Genomic DNA, 25,650 nt, shown 5'->3' on the forward strand with positions numbered 1-25,650 from the left:
TACATAGATCTATTCTACATAAGAAGTAGAAAAGGACAAGAGCTCCTAAGTAATTTGGGAGCATGGGGACCTTGGGAAAGGGTTGAAGGGGAAGGGGGAGGCAGGGAAGGGAGCAGAGAAAAATGTAGAGTTCAATAAAACTCAATAAAAAAAAAAGAGCGAGATTAGATACCTTCCATAGCTGCTAGGAAACAGCGGTCTAAAGAAGATGGGATTGTGTTAATTCCCTAGCTGAGCAACTCTGGGAAAGTAGAGCGCTCACAATTCTCAGGTTTGTAGTGAGAATCCTAAACCAAGGCTGCTCACTGCCTGCAGACATCCGCTGGCTAGTGACTGTCCTGGGAAGTTCAAGTTGTGCTGTAGTTCGAGTGTTACAGTTAGAAATGCTTACATGGGAAGTTGCAGCAGGCAGATGGGGGCCAAGAGGTGGAAAGGGAAGCAACAAGAGCAAACTTTGCTTGAAATGCCATAATTAAACATCACATTGTGTATGCCAGTTAAAAATTAAGAAAATTTAATTTTAATAAAGAGACTGTTTTGTTCGAAAAAAAAAAAAAGAAGTTGTTGCCTGAGTTCTTGGTTACCTGTAATCTGAGAGTCCTGGACTCTAGATAAAGAAGGACAAACTCTTAGTGGGTGTGGCTTGGAAATCAGAACACACACAGAAAGTTCTCTGGAGGAGGAATAGATTTATATATTTGTGCTAGCTGGACTAGAGGCAGGCCTACAGCAAAGAGACGGGAACAATACTTTCTCTTTGAGCAGCAGGCACCTTCCTGCCTCCAGAGTTCTTGTCCTTCCGCCATGTGGCTCTGTGCCCTGGTCTTGGCTTCTCTTGCTGTTTGCACAATTTGGGGTAAGTTCTTCTGGATTATACATATTGAGATGCATGTTGGGAAATCTGTGGGACAAAGTGGGTGAGCATGTATACAGGACAAGCACAATATGGTGCCGTTACTGTCTTGCTGTAGTGGCTTAGATTGGATACTTTCACGCCTCCAATGAGTTTACTTTTCAGTTGACCTTCTTAGACAAAGATATTTTTCTTTATCATATGTAATGTCATATTTATCATGTAATAATGAAATGGGACCTTGGATGTTTCAATGACACAGTCTAAAAGTGATAAACCAACCATCAGTATTGGTTTTATCTTTCTCCTCTGATGTGCCCTCATGTTTTCTTGTCCAGCAGGGCACCCATCCTCACCACCCATTGTGAACACTGTTCATGGCAAAGTCCTGGGGAAGTATGTCAGCTTAGAAGGATTTGCACAGCCTGTGGCCGTCTTCCTGGGAGTCCCCTTTGCCAAACCCCCTCTTGGATCCCTGAGGTTTGCTCCACCAGAGCCTGCAGAACCCTGGAGCTTCATGAAGAATGCCACCTCCTACCCTCCTATGTAAGCCTCTGGAGTAGGGCCAATTTCAGGGGAACGTCTATCTCGGGTGCTCCAGGATGGTTTCAAGGCAATCCTCTGACTAGCTGTGTTAGCAGCAGTTACTGATGCACCTAAGAATACTGTGCTCCTCAAAAATGATCTAGTTACTAAGTAACTTTCATAATTTCCCAAGCCTTTTACCCATACTCATGAATATTTTAGGATAAGTTTCCAAAAGTAACAATCCTATCAAAAATATGAATTTTAGGTACTTTTGTCTCTAGAAACCACCAGACTCTGTAGAGTTCTCCCTTTGCAAACATAGAAACCTCCATTCCTGGACCATTACCCATGCCTTGGTTTACTTGGTGAAATTTTTCTGTGTGCATTGAGTAAACAAACTGAGACATAACAATAATAATTGGAATCTTTATCTTTATACTTCATTTTCTAAAAATTGGTGAACATGAACTCATGTTTCCTCCTTTGACATTTGAATTTATATTTTAATGAATATTCTGCACTAACTCTCAGTGATGTAAGGATCATTACCCTGAATAGAGGCTTAGGTGTCCCAGCTATTCTAATTCTGCAGTTTGTATGACATGCACAGCCTCGGCCTCACTCCTGCACAACAAGGATGGGGACATCCAGCCTTCTCATTGCAAAGGGACCCAGAATGTTTCTGATAACCTACATGAAGTATAAGTGCTACCTAATACGATCATCCTCGCTATGTGTCCTTGGGACAGTTGTCAATCCTCCCTGTGCCTTCAATTACTTGCCTGTACATAATAATATTTATTAACATGAATAAAAGAATAATAATAAAATTTATAATAAAGAAATAAATAATAATGATAGACGCTTGAGGCTGAGCTGACTCTGAAATGGCTTCATATGCATGGAGAACTTGAATCTGTTCCTGATATTCTGCAAACACTCAGTAACTGCTATCAATTCCATGCTGCATTGTTCTTGTTAAGACCCTTTATCAAGAGGCCAATAGTGGTTGTTGAATTAGGAGGATGTTGAACCTTGGCAGGTGAGGCAGCAAGATCGTCAGAAACTTCACTCATGCCACCTGGACCTGAAAGCTCGGAGCCAGAGCAGAAAAAGAATTCACCTTAGGTCACCCAGCACAGCATGTCTGAGACCAGACAAGAATTTAGTTAGCCTGAGGTTCTCTCACAAAGATGCCCTGCCCCACTTCAACCTTCAAAAGCTGCCTGTCATTGCAGCTGCCTGTCTTGGTGGATGGACATCTTCTGAGAGCTACAGCGTGTGAACCTGGTGGAGGAACACGGTCAACTAGAGACCACCATACAAAGCCCAGGAGATCAAAGATCTGTCCAGGCACCATAGGAAGTGACATCTCCTAGGGCAGGCCACCATATAATCACTTTTCTCCTTGGTCCAGGACATCCCATAATCTCCAGGGAGAAGTGAGGAGCTAAGTGTGTTCCCTTCATAGAACTGAGAGACCCTAGGATAACTGTGGTTGCCACCTCTCATCAATGGCAATGATTCCAGTAAAGTAACAGGAACGTCTTTCCTAGGCTCAAACCTCTCAGTGTGTGGCCAGGCCCAGATGACATGCACCATCTGTCGGGTAGACTCTGAGATGTTCTCTCCCCTCCAGGTGCTCCCAGGATGCAGTTGGAGGGCAGGTGCTCTCGGAGCTCTTCACCAACAGGAAGGAGAGCATTCCTCTCAAGTTTTCGGAAGACTGTCTCTACCTGAACATATACACCCCTGCCGACTTGAGAAAAAACATCCGATTGCCTGTAAGTGCCCGGACCACTGGTCCAAACTTTCAGTGTGAGCGTGTAGACCTTCCTGGGATTAGAAGGGGATGAAGGCGGCTGCGGTCAAGGGCACACAGGCAAGGAGTGACTCCGGCAACAGAGCTTCCTTCAGGTTTACACCTGCATGGTTTCCTGGTGATGTCAGACATAGGTAGAGATCACTCTACAGCTGACATGTACTTTCCCAAGTCACCATAGGATGGAAGTAAAAGAATGGCTAATCTTATCTCAGAGAGGATTATCCCTGTGGCAGTTAAGTCATGATTTCCAAAATAGTTACAGTTCGGAAGAATTTGGGGGGGAAAGTGAAAAACCCAGCATGATGCAGGTGGAGAAACTCAGGTCCTGATGGGAAAAAGAGGACATGGAAGGGATGCTCGCAAGACTCAGGCCTCCTGGTTATTACGTGTGTGCTCTTAGATGGAGTCTCAGGGGAGATGTGTGGTGACTTTGTACTCAGGTCGCCTGTAACAACTTTCATTGCCAGATGAAAATTTCTTCTGTCCCATGGAGTAGGGAGAGAGGATGCTGGGCCAATCTTAGAAACGTGTTTCCTGCCTGAAGACAGCAGCCTGGGATTTTATTGTAGACCCTTTCCATGTCTAGCTATCCTTGGCAGAGTTTAATGGCAAAGTGAGTCTGCCTTTCATATAGAAACACAGTGCAAGGTTGCAATATACCAGTCACAAGGTTAGGAGAGAGTTTTCTGGAAAAGATAATCCCTGGGTTGTAACAGGTCAGCACCCAACACATTTCCCAGAAGCCCTCTTCAGGAAACCCAGGATCGGGGGAGTTGTAGATACAAATGCTAAGATTTGATGTTACCTGTACTAGTAGTCACAGAGAGATAGGGGAAAGTCTCAGCGACATCATTCTTTACAGCATCTCTTAGTGAGCATCCCAGGAGGCACCCATATCCGGCCTTCTCACTGGAAAGGGACCCAGGATGTTGCTGATTATCTACTTGGTTTAAGCTCTGCCTAACACGACTTCACGGCTGTGTGACCTTGGGCCAGCAGACACTCCTCTCTCTGCCTCCAGTTCCTCATCTGTAACCTGATGCCTGAGGTTGATCTGAGCCTGCAATAACTTAGTGCACACTGAGAACTTGCATTTCTGTTCCTGACATTCTGGGAGGAGTCAGTAATTGCTATCAATTCCACTAATCCTTGGACCCTTGAGACCCTTTCTCAGGAAGCCAACAACAATTGTTGGAATAAGAAGTGGTAGAACCTGGGTAGGCCATGAGGTAAAACCTTTGGAGGTTTTCCTTAACCCCACGTGGACCAAAAGGTTCAGGTGCCTAAACCGTCAAATGAAGTCAGATAAAGGAAATATTAAGGCTAGTCCCACACAGCTATGCTTTCAAGACCATTCCAACTGCTCTACATAGATATATCATAACCTCTTTTAGACATCACCTTGGACTCAGCCTTCTCTCTTAGATACCCATGATTCCATCTCCCTTGGAGGTTGCAGGGATCCAATGGGAGATAATGGGGACTTGAGATCATGGTAACAGGAGATACACCAATAGCTATGATGACAGGTTCTGAATCCACAACGTCTGAGTATAAATCCCAGCTTTTCCTTTGAAATGATTAAACATCAAAACATTTTCTTAATCTCAGCAGTGAGCTGGAGCCCAGCCTAGATACAGGCAACCAATTAAGATGAAGTTGGCAGTCTTCCCCAGTCTTCAATGTACTGCTTGTGTGGCTGTTTTGTTGTCCAGGTGATGGTGTGGATTCATGGAGGTGGATTGATGGCAGGTGGAGCATCACCGTATGATGGACTAGCTCTCTCTGCCCATGAGAACGTCGTGGTGGTAACGATACAATATCGCCTTGGTATTTGGGGATTACTCAGGTAAGATACTACATTTCCTCTTTGCATATTAGCCTTTGCTTTGGTTTTCTTTCTATTAACAAACAAATACTGAAGCTGGGTAGATATAAGAATACTGATTTATTGAAAACAGTTTGGGAGAGTCCAAGTCCAATATTGGGGAGAAGACCTATAATGTGAGTGAGCCCTTGGCCAGAAAAGCAACATAGGAGAACAGAAATCAGATTTTTGCATGCAGAAGAGATCACATGAAAAGGGCAGTTATGAGTGATGAGATACAGTCTTGCTTTTCACAACAAAAAGCTGAACTGGGAAACTAAACAAGGTTCTAAGAAGGCTACAGAGATCCCACTCAAGGGTGGCACATAATGACATAATCACCATGAACTTGGCCCCATCTTTTCAGATTCCTTCACTGCTTGTACTGACTATCACTGTCTAGATCAGAACCAAGCACTGGACTGTGCAGCCACTCTTACCTTCCACAATTACCATGACCAAAGCCCGATGTCTCTGACATGTACAGTTTCTATAATCAGTGGTGGTTCTAAATCTGTAGTTTGAACACAATAGCTGCTCCAACCAGTGGCCTGAGCGTTCTGTGAGACAATGACAGCGTCCTACCATGTCTCTGTACAGTGGTCCCCACTCACAATGATAAGGAAGATCCTGAAAAGTCTCCGATAGACCTTCATCTCATACTTCTTATATTTACACATCTAGTCCCTCTGACCTGGGCCTCTGTATCTGCTGCTTCTCCTAGCTAAAATTCCTTTTGCAATTACTGATGAGACCCATGTACTACTTTCTTCCTCTTTCACAATGCTACTGTTTCAGGTAGGTTTTCCAATTGAAACACCACCCTACAGCCCCACACTGTCCACATTGTCTTTCTCCATCAGCTGAAGTTTTTCCTTTTAGTCTACTTGATTCAGCTCTGCAGTATGAGTTGTACATAGTCGGAGATTTTGTCTGTCGTGTAATGGGATATACTATAGATATTAGGGCAATGTTGGGTGCATCATGGAAGTTCAGTGCAGCACATAGTTGCTAGAAGATGTGTGTGGAGCCCCACATAAAGCAATGCTATAGAGATGACAGCCTAGTAAAGTTACCCATGTCAAAGTTGCAGCATCCGGCCTGATTTTGAAAAGTTAATTGAACCTCCCCAGGCCTTCCAAGCTCTTCAGAGCCCTGCCATGGCATCTATACCCCCCATTACACCCTGTCATCTTGCAGCACAGGTGATGAACACAGCCCTGGGAACTGGGGTCACTTGGATCAGGTGGCTGCACTACGCTGGGTCCAGGACAACATTGCAAATTTTGGAGGGAACCCAGGCTCTGTGACCATCTTTGGAGAATCAGCAGGAGGTATCAGTGTCTCTGTTCTTGTAAGTATTGTTGGCATCAGATCTCTTACTAGGGTTTGTTATGTCCATTATGTGGACCTTTTGCAAAGCAATCAGTCTAGCATAAAACCTTTGCATCCAATACGTATGTTCAGGTTGACTCTTGCACAGCATCAGATGGTGGATAGCTTCAGATGCAGTTAACTCTCTTTTGCTCATAAGCTTACTATTTGATATTTTTTTGTCCTGGAGCCATAAAAATCTCCAGCTTCTATTCTCACTTGGTGGATACCTTTTTCTTTCCTAATAATTTTAGCATTAGGTCTCCCCTGGGATGCAGTGATAGGAATTGACTACAAATAGGAGGAGCAGAGCAATGTGCTGAACCAAGGCTCCTTGCTTGAATTGAAGCCACATCTATGAATTAAGGAAATTCAAAGCCAAAGGTTAGAATGGGACTTTCCTTGAGGTTAAGAAGTCAGCACAGGCTATCTTAGGGATGTGAGGGATTGAAGATATGAAGGAGGAGATATGGAAGTCTTAATGGGGAAGACTAGAGAAAAGGATGCAGGCATAGATTGGGCGTGTGAAGGGTCTTACTGGTGCATGGAATTGAGCCATAGGAACAGTGAAGGAAATTGCAAGATGTTCTGGTGGCTGTAAGAAATCTTAGCTTCCACAAAGGTGAGGAGAAATTCAGCAATGGAACTAGCACTGGTTTCATACTTGAATTCTCAAGGAAGAATTTTTAAGTAAAGAAAAAAGAAATCTCTAAAATGCCCAATGAAGAGTAAAATCATCCATAATGACATACCAAGGGACTATCACTTGGCTGTTGTCACATTATTTTTTTAGTCTTTCCCTATTATACATATGTGTATAATAGATGATATATATCATTCTTTTTATCTATTTACCATGCATGCATTTATCTATCCTCCATCTGCAATCTCTTTTATTTTTTATCTCTATATAACATAACGTAAATAATTTCCTTAATGATAAGCCCTCTTCCCCATTACTACCTTTCTCTAATTCACAATATTGCATTGTAAGAATGAGTCCTAACTACTGTATTTTATGATAACGATACCTTGGAGTAATTCCATTTTTTACCATGTGAAAAATGCATGAGCTTCCTGAGAAATTCTCACAGGCTTCCACAATCTTTAGTCTTAGGATAATTCTGGATAACAGAGAGAAGTTTGTATGGTCAGGTATTGCCAAGCTTTATGTTGGCATTGTCTTTCCAGAAGGTTGGACTTCTCCTGGTAGGTACTTGTAGCGTGTTTCCATTCGATTCAGATTCTAACTCTGAACTCCAGTCACATCAGACAGAGCTGCTCTTGGGGCATGTCTAAACAAAGATCTGCCAGGGAATTGGGCTAGGACAGATGAGCAGCAGTCATGTCTGTGGAGCACCAGGGTTACCATGTGCGTGACCAGGAAAGAGGAGAAAATAGAGGGGATCCTAAAAGACGAGAGTGTCATGATTCATAGTATTAGTTGCTTTTTGTCCTTGCTGTGACAAAATGACCAACAAGAACAACTTAAGGAAGAGTGTCTTTGGACTCAGAGTTTAAAAATGCAGTTTTCATGGCAGGGAAGTTAGGACGGCAACAGCTGAGGTGACTGGTCACATAGAATCCATCGAGAGGATGCAGATCAGAAGTGAATGCAAATGCATAGCTCACTGGGGACTCAGATCTTCAAAGCCATGTCTTTCAGCATGGGTTAGGAAATCAAACAAGTGTGGTATCTCTCCAAGTACAGCAGAATTCATCCGCAGAAACTTGCGCTGAACCATGACAAGTGTGTGTGAGAGGCAGTCGGGGCAATCCCCTTTGGCTTTGGTCAAACATCTGGGACTTAGTTAGAGTTTGTTTTTCTCCCCTGTTGCCTTTGGCAGGAGCTGATGACCCAGTGAGTCAGCACTCCCATGTAAACAGAAGCCCAGAGATTGCGCAGACTGCTAGTTACAGGGCACAGAACACTGCTGCCATTGTGATGCGACTTCCAACTTCTATTTCTATCTGCTATAGAAGTTCCCTTGCAGCTTTGCTTAGAGATTTATCTCTCCGTGATTCTGGATCTGTTTTCAATTTGATGTTAACCAGGACACCCATCTTGTAAACATAAAATCTCCTCTCCCCTGTCAGGTCCTGTCTCCTCTGGCCAAGAACCTCTTCCATAGAGCCATTTCTGAGAGTGGTGTGGCCCTCACTGAAGGCCTGGTCAAGAAGAACACCCGGTCTGTGACTGAAGTAGGTTCTAACCTAGACAACTCTTATACCCTTTTCTGAGCTTCCCTTGGGTCCTCACTGGCCTTTCTGGCTGTGAGGTGCAGCTTAGGAAAGCAAACAGTTCTAACAGGAAGAATAGCTTGGCAGAAAGGCTACTTTGGGCTCACAGCTAAGACACATCCTGTGAGTTCTGACGTCCCTTTATGTGAGTCGTGTTACTCAGATACCTTGTGATTTTGCCCAGAAAAAGAAACAGGAAGAGTTTCTGTAGCTCATCTGAGAGCCACTATTTAGTGAGTGGAAGAGGTAGTATTTAAAACCAATCAAAGTTATTCTTTATTTCTAATTGCCCCTTTAGAGGCATTCAAGTTAAAGAACATTATGCCAGTGTGGGGGTGGGGGTGGGTATGTGTGTGTGTACATGGTACTTGACCTGGACTCTGTACCCATTATTTGTACATGGGGTACAAATATTGATTATGTAAACAGGACGTGTCATTCTTCCAATTAGTAATAAAGGCAATATTCTGTGGGATCCACTATCTACATCTGGTAATTTAGAGCAACGACTCTTAACCCTCCTTATGCTGTAGCCCTTTAATATAGCTCTTCATGTTGTGGCAACCCCCTCAGGCATGAAATTATTTTCATTGCTACTTCATAACCCTAATTTTGCTACTGATGTGATTCATAATGTAAATATCTGATGTGCAGGATGTACTTTCATTGCTACAAAGTGACCCAAAGGGTACAATCAACAAGTTGAGAACTGTTGATGTATAGACGTTACAAACTGTCTCTAACAGTAAGAGACTGGGTGTGCAAACCAAATATGATGATGCATGACTATAATTCAAGTACCTGGGGAAGCTGCAGTAGAAGCACTGAGCCAAAACTGAGGTCACCCTTGTCTATATTCTAAGTCCTGAGCCAGTCAGGGATACTTAGTGAGACCCTATCACAAAAACAAACAAAAATAAATAAGGTGAATGAAAGGAAACAAGAGGGAGTTGGTGGGAGAGGGAGAGTGAAGAAGAAGGAAGAGGACAAGGAGGACAAGACAAAGAAGAAGATTGTGTACAGTCTAGAATTCACAGTCTACATAGATGGAGGATATAATCATTGCTCTTGACCTCTGCTATTGCCTGTGGTCTTTTTCAGCTAATTGCCACTGTTTCTGGGTGTAAAACCACCACCTCAGCTGTCATGGTTCACTGCCTGCGCCAGAAGACAGAGAATGAGCTCTTGGAGCTCGCACTGAATTTGGTACATGTGTCCATTCCAGTTGCCTCCATTCTGAGTCCTTGGGCCTAACCTCCATCTATCCTGTTGTTCTTGCCCTGGATAAACTCTAAGGGTAATTTCTCAGCTCTCAGGTAGAGTGTCGGCCTCCTCATCCAAACTGGGAAGTTCATTTCTTATTATAAAACACATAAAATGTCAAAAGGTCAATATAGTCTAATAATATATTCCATGGTGAAGAATTGCATGGAAATATTATAAACTAGCTTTTCAAACGTTCTTGTCACATTCTTTATTCAATAAGACATTCCAGATTCCTGAAAACATAGCTAGTAACTTAAATCAGGTATATACACATCAGAGTTACATTTGAGTTTAATATAATTATATTTTCCCTTCCTTTTCTCTCTTCAAATCCTCCTATATGCTCCTCCTCATTCATATTCCTCATTGTCTTTTCTTTTTCACTTGTTAATGAATGAATATATGCATATAAATATATATTCTTAAATATAACTTCCTTAGTCCATATGTTTTACTTCCATGTATGGTTTCTAGGCTTGCATTTTTAACTGTTCAACAACTTGGCATACTGTTTCTGTAGAAGACCACATCTCCTGCTCCCAGCTTTCCTCGGTGGCAAGTAGTGTTTAGCCCTCATAGGATTTTGTCATCCACTTTGCTGGGTCTGTGGGTATAGTCTTTGTCGAGCCCATGTTTGGACAATCATGTTAGTGAGATTCTATGAGTGTATCTTCTTGCCTTACTACGATACACTATCTCACAGCAAACTCCCTGATCCTCTTACTCTCAAAAATCTTTCTGAACTCTCGCCTACAATGTTCCTGAGCCTGGAATGCAGGAGTGTTTTGTAGATGTAGCCACTGAAACTAGGCCCCAGAACTCTGCCTTTGATTTTTTGTGATTTTCTGTAGTGATCTCCATCTATTGCAAAGATAACGAAGTTTTCATGATGAACTATGAGGATTACATTTGTTTGTGGGTATAAGGACACATGTTTATAAATTGCTGTTGGGGTTCATGCTGGTTTAATGAAGTTGCAGTTGTAGACTCTCCCCCAATAATCATGATTCATGAGCTCTGAATGAGTAGTTAGCCGGTTTTCCAGTACCAGGCACAGCTCCCTCCTTTAAAGCAAGTGATAAGTCCAATTAGAGAGCTGTTGATTACTGCCAACACCTGTGTGCCACTACTGCATCCTTAGGGCTGTTTTGCCACGATGGTTGTTGATGTGGTTCATAGGAATCATAGCTGGGTGGGACTGTTGGTTGCCTTCCTCCTTTGAAAGTTTGCATGGCACCTTTGGGTACCATAAAAGTTAATCCTCAGAAAGAGGCATTCAGGTCAGATCCAGACCAGAGGTCTCTGGGCCCTGTGTCTGAAGTGCATGGTGTCTTCAGCAATAGGGGTTTACCTTCCACCTCTGGGGGGCAACCAGGAGCAACAGCTATAGGTTCTATGTTCTGGGAGTCTCTTGGATGTCCATGGCCAACAACTCAAAAGAGATCTTCTCATGTCTGATATTGAAGTTTTTGTTGGATAGTCTTTAAGAAAGCACTAGCAGCCCAGATGAGAGAAACATTATTAAAATTACACATGTGTATTTATACACAGAGTTTTTTTATAATTTATATACAGAATGTTTTATAAGACTGGGGGGGATAAATAGTTAATAGTATAATTTCTGTGACTTTTTCAGATGTCCTTATTCTTAATTTACCTTCCTCCCACCTTCTTCTGTATTAAACTCCCTCCTCTCCCATTTTCTCTTTAGTTTATTTGTATCTTGCTCTCCCCCTTGACCCACCCCCTTTCTCCCATATTCACTTCTCTCCCCCTCCCTAGATGCCCTGTCTTTCCCATTTCCCTGACCAGATCACTTGTACCCTGCTATTCTCTTCTATTCCTTTCCCAAATCCCTATCCTGCTTGACTGTCCTGGTTTTTGTGGTTACTCCAAATTATATATTCACATCTGAGGATTCAGAACTAGGATCCTCCAGTGAGAAAGATGTGACATTTGTCTTTCTGCATCTGCACTAACTCATTCAACGTGATCATGTCTAGCTCCACCCATTTACCTACAAAGTTGATGAGTTCATTTTTCTTTATAGCAGGATAGTATTCTATAGTATATATGTACCACATTTTCAGTATGCATTTGCCAGCTGAAGGACATTTAGATTGTGTCCTTTTCCTGACTAGTGTCACCAGAGCAGTAATGAACATGGCTGACAGAGTTTGCGGTAGGAACTCAAGTCCTCTGGGCATATGCTAAGTAGGGGTATAGCAAGATCATATGGAGGTTTATATTTAGTTTTTTTGGGAATTCTCCACACTCACTCCCATACTGGTTGCAACAGTTTGAAATCTCACCAATAGGAAAGGATTCTTTTCTCCCCACATTCTCTCCATCAATTAGTCTTAGTTATTCTTTGAATATTTCCTATTCTGACTGGTGTAAAATGAAATATCAATGTTTTTTGGATTTTCATTTACCTAAAGACAAACATTTTTTAAGATATTTCTTAGAAATTCTCTCTCTCTCTCTCTCTCTCTCTCTCTCTCTCTCTCTCTCTCTCCTTGCCATTCAGGTCCCAGGCTAATTTTTGAATGAGTCGTTTGTTTTGTAGACTCACTATTTTTGGAGGTTTTTTAAATAATTTGAATACTTTTCCTAATGTCAAGCTGGTAAAAATTCTCTCCCATTATGTGGGCTTACTCTTCCTCCATTCAGGACCATGAGGACTGCCACTTTTGTGAAAGAGGAGTTGGTATAAAGCCCAGTAGTAATCTGAGCCCTTGCCTTTTCTATATGAATCATGGTCACTCCAAATCACTGGTGGTTCTCTTGGGCAAGTTCTAGCCATGTGTTCTTTCTGAATATCATGGGTTATGTTGATATGGCCTTGGGACATTGGTCATAAAGTTCAGAAAAGGAACACAAGATGTTTATAGACTTAAAAGAGTTATTTGCTAATACAAGAAGCCATCCAATATTTCAGGTCCTATGTGCATAGGACAACCAGATGACGCAGGAATAGCTGATGATTTTCAGAAACTCAGAGATCTAAGGTTCCAGCACAATCTGAGACTATCTGAGATCTTGAGATCTTGGAGACATGCTCCTATGATTATTCTCTGCTCTCTCTCTCTCTCTCTCTCTCTCTCTCTCTCTCTCTTTCACACACACACACACACACACACACACACGCATACAAACATGCGACACACATACATGCACAATGCACATATACACAGATATTGCTTCCCTGGCTGGAAAAGATTCAATCCACAATGCAGGGTTCCTAACAGTGGCTTCCCCTTATATGAGAGAACCAATGGCTAACATGCAGCATTATAAACACTGAAATATTATTGACACAACAAAGGAAGGGATGTGCGGAAAAAAAGGATAACTGAACTTTAGGGCACCCACATTTTGTTAAGCAAGATTTAAATATTCTCCAAGAATTCCTGAACATAGTATTTTTCTCTTTGTCATTTTTATTAGTATTTATTTTAAACAAATATCATGGAAATTCTTTTGACATATGCTAGTATGCATCTTTAGGAAATATACTTTCTGTTTATTTTTGAGATTATAATTTCAGTCTATTCCTTCCTTCCCTTTCCGCCTTCTAAGCTCCTCCATATACCTTTCCATGCTCTCATTAAAATGTATGGCCTTTTTCCCCACCAATTGTAATTACATGCATAGGTTTGCTTGTATATACATATGTGTTCCTAAATATAACCCCTGAACAGAATCTTCAAGCAACTATAAAATTAGGAGCAGAAGGCTCATGTCACGCCTGGATCAGGGGCTGTGGAGGCCTTATTCAGTATTCCCATTCTGTTATACTCTGTGTTCACACTTAAGAATCCCATGTAAGACGCAGATGGGATAAAGTGGTACCCCAGGGTGCAGATCAGAGGACGACCTTTTGTAGGGGTTAGTTTCTCAACACATTCTTTACCTTTGTATTCATAGAATCCTTTTGACGCGGATGACAATGGAGACCACGGAGAGGTAAGGAGCTTTTTCTGGGTTACTGATGTTGCATCTTGAAAGTATTATATTCTAGTTAACTATGGATGAAGGCTTTCCCCTAGGCTCCAAGAGAAGTCACTGGCCAGTTAAAACAGGCAAATGGACCAGAGATAGGGCTACCTGACTCCCTCTACAGGGCTCTCAGTCAGCAAATTTATTTTCCTGGGTCCAGCTCTCCTCATGGTTCTCACTACCAGATGGCCTGCTGGGAGAAAACTGCACTGAACTTCCAGGATCAGGAAGCTGAGATAACCAGCTACAGTACAGGGCTGGTGCTCTGCAGAGAGGAGCCTAAGACATTCAGCTGTGAGGACACCACATCCACACATGACCCAGGAAACAAACAGACAGTACCCACAGCCTCCTCCCTCCTGCCCCACCACCTCCCAGCACTGGCCCGTGTCTGCTGTCATTAGCTGTGAGCATCTACAGTCTTGTCCTCTCTCCCTCCCTGGAGATCACAGACATCCCCTGGGAGGATGAAATGTGAGTCTTTCAGTCAGATTTTACTGTGTGGTGGGAGCTGATTCACAGCTGAGCTAAAACAATGAAACAGACCATGATCTGTGCCTCCCTAGACCTGCAGTGGGAGAAATTTAGGGTAGAGAATGTGAGGAAGCCACAGAGGTAGGAGGCACAGTTTCAGGTAAAAAGGTTGAATTATGACTCACCATGAGAGGGATGATCAGTGAGCTCTGAGCAGTGTTTTTTTTTTTTAATGTCCTGTTTTTAATTGTTTTGATTCCAATGCCCTACTGTGTAGCCTAGAAATTTGTGACCCTCCTACCTCAGCCCCACAAATGTCGGTATTACAGGTATAAGCCGTAACACTGAGTAAAATGTAGAAATGCATTGTACAACCAAGGGGGCAGGGAAGGCCCAGGAGAGTGGGTCGGAAGACTGCACTGCAGGGATCCTGTGGGTCCCTTCAGGGACAGAGCAGTGGAGTGATGAGACGTGGCTGGGGTGCAGATCGTTGGGAAGGAACTTCTCACTGGACGTATTGACAAGCAAGCTGAGGAGCATGAGAGAAGCAGAAGAGGGGACGATGCCTCTGGCTTCTCAAAAAGGCAAAGCACTTGGCCTGGAGGTACAGCTATCAGTATTCCTGGGCAACAGTGGCCCTTCCTGTGGGCCTCACAGTTGCTGGTATCAGAGTCTTGCTTAGAATCCCAGGTGCTGATCTATGCTGGTCCTTACGTCTCTCTCCTGGAAGTTTTCTGCCTCTACCTTTCCTTCTCATTTCATTCCTCCCTGAGAATACAAGTTAGACCCCGCCATTTCCCTTCTGACAAGCCTGACTTTGCTCACAGGAATCATTCCCTTACCTCCATTGAGGTAGTACCCACAAAGGCCCTAAGTGGCAGAAAGGTGCCTTATATATTTCTGTTTTATTTTCTTTTCTGTTGCTGTAATTAAAGCACTTGAATCCAAAGCAATTTGGTGAAGGAAAGGGTTTATTTGTGTTACACGTCTAGGCCACAGTTCATCATTGACAGGAGTCATGGCAGGAATTCAAGCAGACCTGATCAGTCAAGGAAATCAGTACAGCGGAACCCATGGAAGAAGGCTGCTGGCGGGCTCACGGGAAGGCCCATGCTTAGCTAACTTTCCTATATAGCTTAGGACGCCTTCCCAGGGAATGGAGCTGCCCACATTAGGCAAAGAAAACATTCCTCCACCTACATGCCCACAAGCCAATGTGATCTCTACAATTCTCTAGTTGTGACTCCCTTCTCAGGTGACCCTAGGCTCTTAAAGATTATATATATATATATATATATATATATATATATATATATGTGTGTGTGTGTGTGTGTGTGTGTGTGTGTGTGTGTGTGTGTGTGTATGTATATATGTATGTATACATATACATATAAGTTTTATTATGAAAGTTTTCAAACAATTTTTTGTTGTTTTTCTGCCTGCACACATCCATTTATTGCTTCACTGTTCATAATGTCAAAGAAATGGAATCACATGTCTATCAGCAGAAGAATGGATAATGAAAATGTAGCATGTTATTCAACAAATTTTAGTCAAATGTAAATAAAAATGGGTCACATATGGAAAAAATCCCACCCTGTGGTTCTCTCTCTAATATTCTCCCAGAGAAGCCCCCCCCACCAAGCCCAGGCCTCTGTAACTTTCCTGGGATTAGCCCTGTGCACAGTCTCCTCTGTCACTGATCCATTCCCTCCCCACTGATGACAAGTGCCCGCTCTTCTCTCCATTAAACACAGTGTTCTTGCAAAGATTCCATTCCAGACATCAAAAAGCCCAGCTTCCTGTAGCCAGCATGTCCCCTCCCTTCAGCTCCTCCTGTCAGATCCTAGAGCAAGCCCTCTTCACTACTCAGCTTTTGTGAGGTGGCAGTAATTGCACCCAAGTGGTATTCACTATTGTTGGGCTGGCGCTTATTGTGGTCTTTTATTTCTCCAAATAGGAACAAGGCACCCCGAGGAATAAGTTCAATGCCTCAAAGCCAAGCATATTCCCCAAAGCACCCAGATTTAGATATGGATAGACAGATGCAGATGGTCTCATTAATAGAGTTCCCTTCTCAATTTCCTCCCGCCATCACATTGCCCACTGATGACCGCCACTCACAGTTCCGAGCTTGAAGACTCCTCCTCTCAACCATTGATCTTAGGACATTTGTTTTCTGTGGTCAAAGCGAAACAGGTTTATGCTTGGCAAACTCTCAGACCGGCAAAGAGGAGATAAATGGGGGAAACGTATGTTACGGTATTCATAAGCACTTTATTTCTATTTTCCCCAGGAAAATAACTCCCTGTCCACTGTGGTTGATGGAGTGTTCCTGCCAAAGACTCCAGAAGAGATCCTGGCTGAGAAGAGCTTCAACACTGTCCCCTACATGGTGGGCATCAATAAGCAAGAGTTTGGCTGGATCATTCCAATGGTGAGACTGTACAGACTGCTTACATACACTCCATAGGGGCTCATCCATCATCCTCCCTGCTCTGATCAAGGGTTATGCACACAGCTTTGACTACATTTCAAAGAAGCTTAAAACCTTTCAAGTTAAGTTTGCACTGAGAGCCCCTGATGAAGCCAGTCAGAGTGCCAATTTACATCACATGGGGCAGAGGAGGGATTAGAAATTGGAATCATTCTAAAGTAACTACCGAAGAAGGGCTCAGGGCCTGTCTGCCCACTGTTAGCATCCAAGCTACCTGGCCCTGACCCTTGGGGATATGGCAAAGTGCATCACCCCTGCATGGCAGGCAGTACCAGTCCCTTTAAAAGATGGTTCTCCTCCTACTTCTTCCTCTTCTTTCTCTTTCTCTTCCTTGCTCCCAACTGTCACACTCCCACCCATCTCTCTCTCTCTCTCTCTCTCTCTCTCTCTCTCTCTCTCTCTCTCTCTCTCTCCCTCCCTCCCTTCCCCTCCTCCCTCGTACTACCACCATTCTCTCTCCCCTCTTCCTTCCCTTCACCCACTCTCTTCCCTTTTAAACCGGCCCACATAACCCGACCCAAGCTCTGCCTGCATGGTTTGTTTGTCCCTCACCAGCCTGGTTTGGATCCACCCGCCAAGGTCCATCTCGCACCATTTCATATCACCTACCACCAAGCTTTCCATTGGCAATGCTGAGCTCTCTCAAGCAGGCATCTTGGAGTCTTGGCATCAGCCTGAGATGTGACTCTCACTGCTAGGAGACATGCTGAAACCAGACCAAAGCTCTGAGTGCAAAAACCTGGACAAGTCAGCACATCCCAGAATTTTGTACCTCTCACACAGAAGACTTCAGGAGCCATCACAGGGAGACAGACATACAAACATAATGCTTAGTTTGGCTTCCTCTGTCACCTGAGTCTAAAGAGGCTTGACCTGTGTCCCCTGTTCTTGAGCCCCTGCCTTCTCCATGACCCTGGCCTGAATGCTCCACCACCTGGAGGAACGTTCTACCTCCCGGTGGAATAAATGCACTCACTTGATTGGCCTCTCTGCGTTGCTTAGATTTATTCATGTAGCTCCATTTGCTCTGTTTGCTGACTTTATTTTTCAGAATCACATACTCCCATATCTATTATCACCCCTCGCACACCAAGCGTCTTTGTCCATTTGGTTTGCTTGGTTGATCTGTTGAATTCCTCTTCATTTCCCGGGAATCCCAACTGTTTTGCCATTTGTTTAACAGATGATGGGTGAGCTCTTCTCTGAAGACAAAATGGATGAGAAAACGGCCCGTTCCCTCCTGTGGAAGTTCCGCTCTGCCCTTGTAAGGCTCTAGGGAATCATGGGAATTGGTTGGGAAGCAAAGGTCAGTGTCTTGCTTTAACCACAGACAGATTCAATGGCTGTAAACAGTCGTGGTGGCTGCGGTTCGCCCCCTACCTCTCTACTCTTCCACTGCGCACCCGGGTGTAATAAACAGACATTTGTTGTTCACCAGTCAAAAACCAAAGCGAGGGGTCCAGGACAAGTTGCCAGGAGAAAGATTTATTTGGAGAGCTTTATATTCAGAAAAGATTCCACGACGAACAATGACCATCAGATGTATACATTGGAGGCCAAAGGCCTAGTAGTTAGAAGGCTTATCAGATAGGTGGGTACTGTGGTAATCACAGATTGCAGCTCCCCCACTTTTCTGATGCATGGGCTTCTGTTGTCGGTAGATCACCAGGTAGACATTCTGGGTTCTGTAAATCTAAAACAAAATAATTGCTGATTAGAAAATCCCAGAAGCTGTGTCTTTTTTCATTTCATTTCCTAGGAATAACTTATTCTAACATTATTTGCTAGGGTGCAAAAGGTGTCTTTCCCTTAGAGAATAGGGGAAGATACCTGAAGGTTTACTTCTCTCCACAGAGACAGAGCAACCATTTTTCTCTAGAAACAGCTAAAGATTGCATTCCCTAGACAACAGTTGCCAAGCTGCCTTGTGGTACCAGGCAAAAAGATCTTTTCCACAACGGCCAATTGAAGGCACAATTTTCAGGTGCCTGGCCGCCAGACTTAATGCCATATCCTAAGTGGATCTAGAGAATCCTCCCTGGCATAACCAGCTGGTTTGGCACAGAGCCCAAGTGGCTCATGAGCAGTGATGTCTTCTTAACTGTCTGCAGAAGCCTCAGTGATTACCAGGTGCGAGTGGTCCCTTTCTGATCTGTTTCAGAACATCTCTGAGAATATGATTCCAGCAGCCATTGAGAAGTATTTAGGACAAACAGATGACCCTGTCAAAAAGAAAGATCGTCTCCTGGACCTGTTTGGAGATGTATTTTTTGGTATCCCATCTGTTCTCATGGCCCGTGGACTCAGAGGTGAGTCTTATATGTTGAATGGGAGGATGTGGACTCAATAACAAGTCTCTGACTTGCCCACTTCTCAGTCATGCATGCATACACACACACACATACACACACACACACACACACACACACATATGCACATACATATATACATACGTATACAAGCACACACATAGTTTGCGACACTAGGATGATGCTCAGTTAGTAGAGTGCCTGGCTAGAATTCAAGATGCCCTCAGTTCAGCTGTGAATACCAAAGAAGTCAGACCCAGTGGTTCATGTATGTAATTTCAGTACTTGGAAGGTGCGGAAGGAAGGTTAGATTTCCTTTGGCTACATAGGGAGTTTGATGCCAGCCTGGGTTACATAAAACAATTTCTTACAAAATTAAGTCAAGACTAAATAAGCATGGGATGAAACCAGACTTTCTGAACGTGGCGGACAATGAAGGTTGATGAGAAGCCAAGGATAACGGCACTAGGTTTCGATCCTAATACATGAACTGGCTTTGTGGGAGCCTAGCCTGTTTGGATGCTCATCTTCCTGGTCCTGGATAGAAGTGGGAGGACCTTGGACTTCCCGCAGGGCAGGGAATCTGGACTGCTCTTCAGAGAGGGAGGGGGAATGGAGTGGGGAGGGAGGGGGAGAGGGGTAGGGAAGTGGGAGGAGGGGGCGCTGTGTGTGAGGAGGGGGAGGGAAATGGGAAATGGGGAGGAGGCGGAAAATTTTTTTTTTTTTTTGCAACAACTAAAAAAAAAAAAAAGTCAACAAAAAGAATAAAAATCCAGGGTCAGGAAGAGGATTGAGGTGGTTCCTCTTTGTGTATCATATCTAATTTCCCCTCATATGCAACTTGTGTAGATCTTAAAACATTGTAGAGGTTTGTTTTAAGACCACAGAAACTTGGGTCTTTTAAAAACCCATTCAGTCTCTGCATGCCCCTTTACTGGAGAATTTATATTGAAGGGGATTATTGATAGGCAAGGACTTACTAACGCCAATCATTTCAGATGGTTTCTGATGGTTTTTTAAATACCCTCTTTCTGCCTCCCTCTCTTGCCCCATTTCAGATGACTGGATGGTTTTCTTACATGCTTTGAAACCTTTGTTTTTCTTGTGTGCTTTCATAAGACTTTTACATTATGACTACCACGAGAATCACTTTCAGTGATGCCCTATATCCATCAAATTTTCCTTACACCCAAAGGCAGATTTCTTCTTTGTTTATATTTATATGTGATTATGTTTAAATACCCTCATATCCCAACAAGTAACTTGGATTGGCATGGTTCCACTGAATGACTGAGGGAAACACTGGGGATGCTCCAAACCAGGCCGACCAGGTGCTGGTTTCCTCAGAGTGAGCAGGCACTGTGGATTCTCACTGAACACACCCCAGCGTCACTGTCTGCATTCCTTCCGCTCATTCTGCATTCCACAGACACCTGGCTCAGATCCTAGGCCACCTCACATAGCCGTGCAACCACGAGAAAGTCACTGGGCTTTTCAGAAGCTGCCTCTGTTCCGTTCTAGGAGCCAGTAGTTTCCTTCAGGGATGGAAGCCTCAGTGCCACCCAGGGGTTTCTCTGGTAACATAAACTTTGCACGAATCCATGTCTCCCCAGATGCTGGAGTTCCTACCTACATGTATGAGTTTCAGTACCGCCCAAGCTTCATATCTGACACGAGACCCAAGACGGTGTTGGGAGATCACGGTGATGAAATATTCTCTGTATTCGGGGCTCCGTTTTTAAAAGGTAATTGATTTATATCAGGTGTGACCCTGGTATCAGGATGACTGGGTTCCAGTCTTGGTTTGGGGACCTTCAACAATTTCTCCTTCTCTCCTTTGCTAATTTCCTGGCCCTCTACAGCACCACTGACCTACATTAGGCAGTTCCCAACCTTTCTCCTGTTCTAACACACATGAAAGATGGCTGACATGTCCCAGTCATGGTCATTCTCTGAATCTGACCTGTGGCACCATCAAGAGAGGTCCTGTCTAGGAGTAGAATACCACAATTTGATTTCCCACAAAACAACCTCTGCTTAATGTCTGTCTGTGGGTCCCTGTGTGTGTTCCCATCTTCAGCAGAAGAAAGCCTCTTTGGCAATAGCTGAGCAAGCTGTTGCTCCATGAGTATAGCAGAATGTCATTAGGAGTCATGTTGTTGCTACATTTTAATTCTTATTTATTTATTAATTTCTTACAACAGTACTATTATTTGGCTTTGCCCTATGTCCCTGGGCTATGTATTCTTAGGTTCTTAATCATTCCAACAGTGTCAGGCATAGGTTCCACCTCCTGTCATGGGCCATAAGTCAAATCAGGTGTTGGTTGGTTGCTTCCACAAGCCTTATGTCATTTTGCAGGCAGGACACCATTGTAGATCAAAGGGATAGTGACTGGCTTGGTGTTTCCATTGCTCCTCTGGAAGTGTCTAGAGTACCTTCCTGTACCAAAGGGGGTAGGGGTAAAGTCTCTTGTAGGCACCTGCTTGACTTATCCAGGTTCAATGCATTGTATAGGTGATGTCTTCAAAAATGGAGCCACAAATCAGTCTGTGGAGAGCAACTTATAGCCTGGGCCATTTGGGATTTCCCATGGGACCTCTCTGACCAATATCTCAATTAGATGTAACCCAATCCCAGTAATGTAAGCTTCACTTAGTGACAAGAAATGGCCAGATGGGGCTCTGTCTCCCCTTATCAGTAATTTCATTTATATTTGATTCTTATATGTTTTATATATTCTTATATATTTTAGGACGTTTCTACTGTATTAGGTTTTCATATCTCTCAAATAGCCCTCAATTTAACTGCATTTGCTCATATTTCCTTCCCTGTCCTCTTCCCCTTCTTTTCTCCCTTTTTTCACTTGATCCTTTTGTTCCAGCCTGTGCCCTCATCCTTCCATAACTATCTATTCTATTTCCCTTTCCTAGGGAGATTAGGTGGTGATTTCCCAGGGAATATATGATATATTTATTTGTGTGTGTGTGTGTGTGTGTGTGTGTGTGTGTGTGTGTGTGCATACCTGTGGAGATCAGCGAACACCTTATGAGAATAGTTCCCTGGCTTCTACTGTGAGTTCTAGTAATAGAACTCAGATTCTCATGTTTGGTGGCAAGTGCCTTGACTTACTAAGCCATCTTCCCAGTCAAACAGAGTGATATTTAAAGAAAGCCTTTCACAAAAGTCTTCAGAGCCTTACCTCTCAGGACTTGCACAGGCTCATGACCCCACCACATGCTCCTCCTGGCCATTTCCTGGCTGGAATACTCCTTAGTCCACTGTAGTTCTGACATCTCTTAGAGCCTGTGGATAATACTGTGTCTGAGTGACTGAGAGAAGACCCAGAAGCAACTCTCCAGAACAGAGGACACCCTGCAATGTGACATTTGGAGCCTGAGGAAGGAGGGAAAGGCAGCTCCTCATGGCACACACATTCCTACTACTGAATTGTATATCAGTCTCTCCCCACAAATGTGCACAGTAAAGAGCCAGGATCTTTGCATACTGAAGCGTTTGACTGAGTGGTTGAAGAGTGACCACTTCTAACAAACTCCCAGATGATGCTCCATCTGGTCCACACTTAGAGTAACAAAAACATTTTTTTCCTTTCCCCATAGAGGGCGCCTCAGAAGAGGAGACCAAGCTCAGCAAGACGGTGATGAAATTCTGGGCCAACTTTGCACGCAGTGGGTGAGGCTCATGGCAAATATGAAAGGGAAGACAGGGTGTGGCTGGGCATACCTGTTGGTAAGGATGACTTCTGAAGTCACAGTGACAAAGCTCTGACCATTCCGTGTGACTATAGCACTCTACAGAGTTTTCTAGAATCGATGGGCTGTCACAAACGACATAAGCTCGTTTTCTGTAGAAGTTGTCAGTCTCTCCGAGGAATGGAGGGCCACACAGCACTTCTGAGGAATTCTCTTTGATTCTGTTCCCAGGAACCCCAATGAGAAGGGGTTGCCACACTGGCCAGAGTATGACCTGAAAGAAGGGTACCTGCAGATTGGAGCCACCACCCAACAAGCCCAGAGACTGAAAGGGGAGGAAGTGGCTTTCTGGACTGAGCTCCTGGCTAAGAAGTCACCTCAGACAGTACACACTGAGCTATGAATGGGCTTTCTGCCAGTCTCAGTACCAAAAGAACCAAGATGGGACTATTCTACAAAAGATGTTGCTCAGGGAAGATGGATCTTATGGAGGAAAAGGCAGGATTGGATAGTGGGGGATGGGCAGTGACCAAGGAGGGGGTATATTTGTACCTCAATGTGAAAAATAAATTTTCTTTTGGAAGTCAAATCAGGAGTTGTGTCTTGGGCCACAGATGAATCTATCATCATTGGGGACAGAAAGATGAGGAAAGATGCTGACATAGAAAGACCCCCTTTTAGGGAAAGGTTTGGAGAATGGTTGCTAGAATCTGAAGAAAGACAGCTGATTGGCGGGAAGGTGGGAGTGTGAATTATTGCCTTATGATTTACCACCCAGTCGGCGACATTGTCACAGTGCATTGCTAATGGCCTCTTGGCCAGTGTGGGAGTATAACACCCCCCCCCCCACACACAACTGCAAACCCCAGGGGGAGATTGCATCATTCACAGATCCTTCTCCATGGCCTTCCACCAGGTGTTCACGAGCAAGAATGACAGCAGATAGCAGGCTAGACCAAGCCTGGCTCTAAGGGTCCAGCACACAACACTACACAAACTCTTTTACATGAAGAAACAAATCCTACAACCTCTGCAGAAAAAGAATGGAATCCTGTCTTCACAGTGAGGGCCCACTGAGGCCAAGGAAGCTGTGATGGTCTATGTCCCTTGGTAGAGTAGAGGACACGGTCTTGGGTGATGATAATGTCTTTCTGTATCGGAAAGAGCCAGGATTGCTGAGAAGACAACACCCTAAGACTAGGGACACAAGTTCTCCCTAAGATTGGGATTAGGTCAGAGTTGAAGAGACTGTCCCCAGATACTGCCACTGAGTCAGCAGATACCAGGTCCCATCTACCGAAGGTCTACTTGTAGTAGAAAGGGAGAGTACAGAGAGAGACTCTGTGAGGGGCAGGTGAGCAGGCTGAAGAAAACAGAAAAAAATAGGTCAGAGATGGAAGAGAATAACGTATAGTCACATACAATTTTTAACTCATGTAATTTATATGAAGCTGCTTTAAGACAGAACATATAGTATCTAAAAGTGTGATATTGAAAAAGAGACAACTGCTAAAGATTTTTTTCTTTTTTTTCTTTATTTTTTTTATTGAGAAAAGGAAAAAGAAAACAAGTTTCTGCCTCCTCCCAGCCTCCCATTTCCCTCCCCCTCCTCCCACCCTTCTCCCCCTCCTCCCACCCTTCTCCCCCTCCCCCTACTTCTCTCCCCCTCCCTCTCCAGTCCAAAGAGCAGTCAGGGTTCCCTGCCCTGTGGTAAGTCCAAGGTCCTCCCCCTCCGTCCATATCTAGGAAGGTGAACATCCAAACTGGCTAGGTTCCCACAAAGCCAGAACATGAAGTAGGATCAAAACCCTGTGCCATTGTCCTTGGCTTCTCATCAGCCCTCATTGTTTGCCATGTTCAGAGAGTCCGGTTTTATCCCATGCTTTTTCAGTCACAGTCCAGCTGGCCTTGGTGAGCTCCCAATAGATCAGCTCCACTGTCTCAGTGGGTGGGTGCACCCGTCGTGGTCCCAACTTCTTTGCTCATGTTCTCCCTCCTTCTGCTCCTCATTGGGACCTTGGGAGCTCAATCCAGTGCTCCAGTGTGCGTCTCTGTCTCTATCTCCATCCATCACCAGATGAAGGTTCTATGGTGATATGCAAGATATTCATCAGTATTGCTATAGGATAGGGTCATTTCAGGTTCCCTCTCCTCAGCTGCCCAAGGAACTAACTGGGGACATCGCCTTGGACTCCTGGGAGCCACTCTAGGTTCAAGTCTCTTGCCAACCCTAAGGTGGCTCCCTTAACTAAGAATTGTGCTTCCGTGCTCCCCTATCCAGCCTTCCTTTATTCCAATCATCCTGTTTCCCCAAGTTCCCCCCATCCTCCCCTTCTCCCTTTTCTCTCCCCATCTCCCCTTACCCCCATCCCACCCCACCCCCAAGATCCCAATTTTCTCCCCGGCCATTTTGTCTACTTCCCATAGTCAAGAGGATAACTATATGTTTTTCCTTGGGTTCACCTTCTTACTTAGCTTCTTTAGGTTCACCAATTGTAGACTCCGTGACCCTTATTTATGGCTAGAAACCAATTATGAGTGAGTACATCCCATGTTCATCTTTTTGGGTCTGGGTTACCTCACTCAGGATAGTGTTTTCTATTTCCATCCATTTGCATGCAAAATTCGAGAAGTCATTGTTTTTTACCGCAGCATAGTACTCTAATGTGTAGATATTCCACACTTTCTTCACCCATTCTTC

The 25,650-nt window shown here is 44.0% G+C and overlaps 1 protein-coding gene across 3 annotated transcripts; it reads left to right on the forward strand.

The window, feature by feature from the left end:
• The first annotated feature begins 728 nt into the window (after window positions 1-728).
• LOC121446905 (carboxylesterase 1C-like) lies at window positions 729-23,532 on the forward strand. Of its 3 annotated transcripts, none has more exons than XM_041649802.1 (14): window positions 729-856; window positions 1,192-1,399; window positions 3,021-3,165; window positions 4,922-5,055; window positions 6,274-6,427; window positions 8,545-8,649; window positions 9,790-9,894; window positions 13,885-13,923; window positions 16,727-16,867; window positions 18,111-18,191; window positions 19,089-19,236; window positions 20,850-20,981; window positions 22,857-22,929; window positions 23,181-23,532. In XM_041649802.1, the coding sequence occupies exons 1-14, from the start codon at window positions 805-807 to the stop codon at window positions 23,350-23,352; spliced, it is 1,689 nt and encodes a 562-aa protein (XP_041505736.1). In that variant the 5' UTR covers window positions 729-804; the 3' UTR covers window positions 23,353-23,532. The 3 variants fall into 3 exon arrangements, with proteins under 3 accessions (XP_041505736.1, XP_041505738.1, XP_041505737.1); XM_041649804.1 differs by having other exon boundaries at window positions 16,727-16,825; XM_041649803.1 differs by having other exon boundaries at window positions 745-856; window positions 1,195-1,399.
• Window positions 23,533-25,650: the final 2,118 nt, after the last annotated feature.

Source organism: Microtus oregoni, unplaced genomic scaffold (genome assembly GCF_018167655.1).
Source record: "Microtus oregoni isolate MIOR12 unplaced genomic scaffold, Mior012 000004F_ref0000308, whole genome shotgun sequence".
Classification (NCBI taxonomy): Eukaryota; Metazoa; Chordata; class Mammalia; order Rodentia; family Cricetidae; genus Microtus; species Microtus oregoni.

Bases quoted from the DNA above. Each gene is read 5' to 3' on its own strand.
- LOC121446905 (XM_041649802.1), top strand. From the start codon at position 805: ATGTGGCTCTGTGCCCTGGTCTTGGCTTCTCTTGCTGTTTGCACAATT. The intron at 9,895-13,884 runs GTACATGTGTCC...TTGTATTCATAG, and splicing joins TGGAGCTCGCACTGAATTTG to AATCCTTTTGACGCGGATGA. The intron at 19,237-20,849 runs GTGAGTCTTATA...ATGTCTCCCCAG, and splicing joins CATGGCCCGTGGACTCAGAG to ATGCTGGAGTTCCTACCTAC.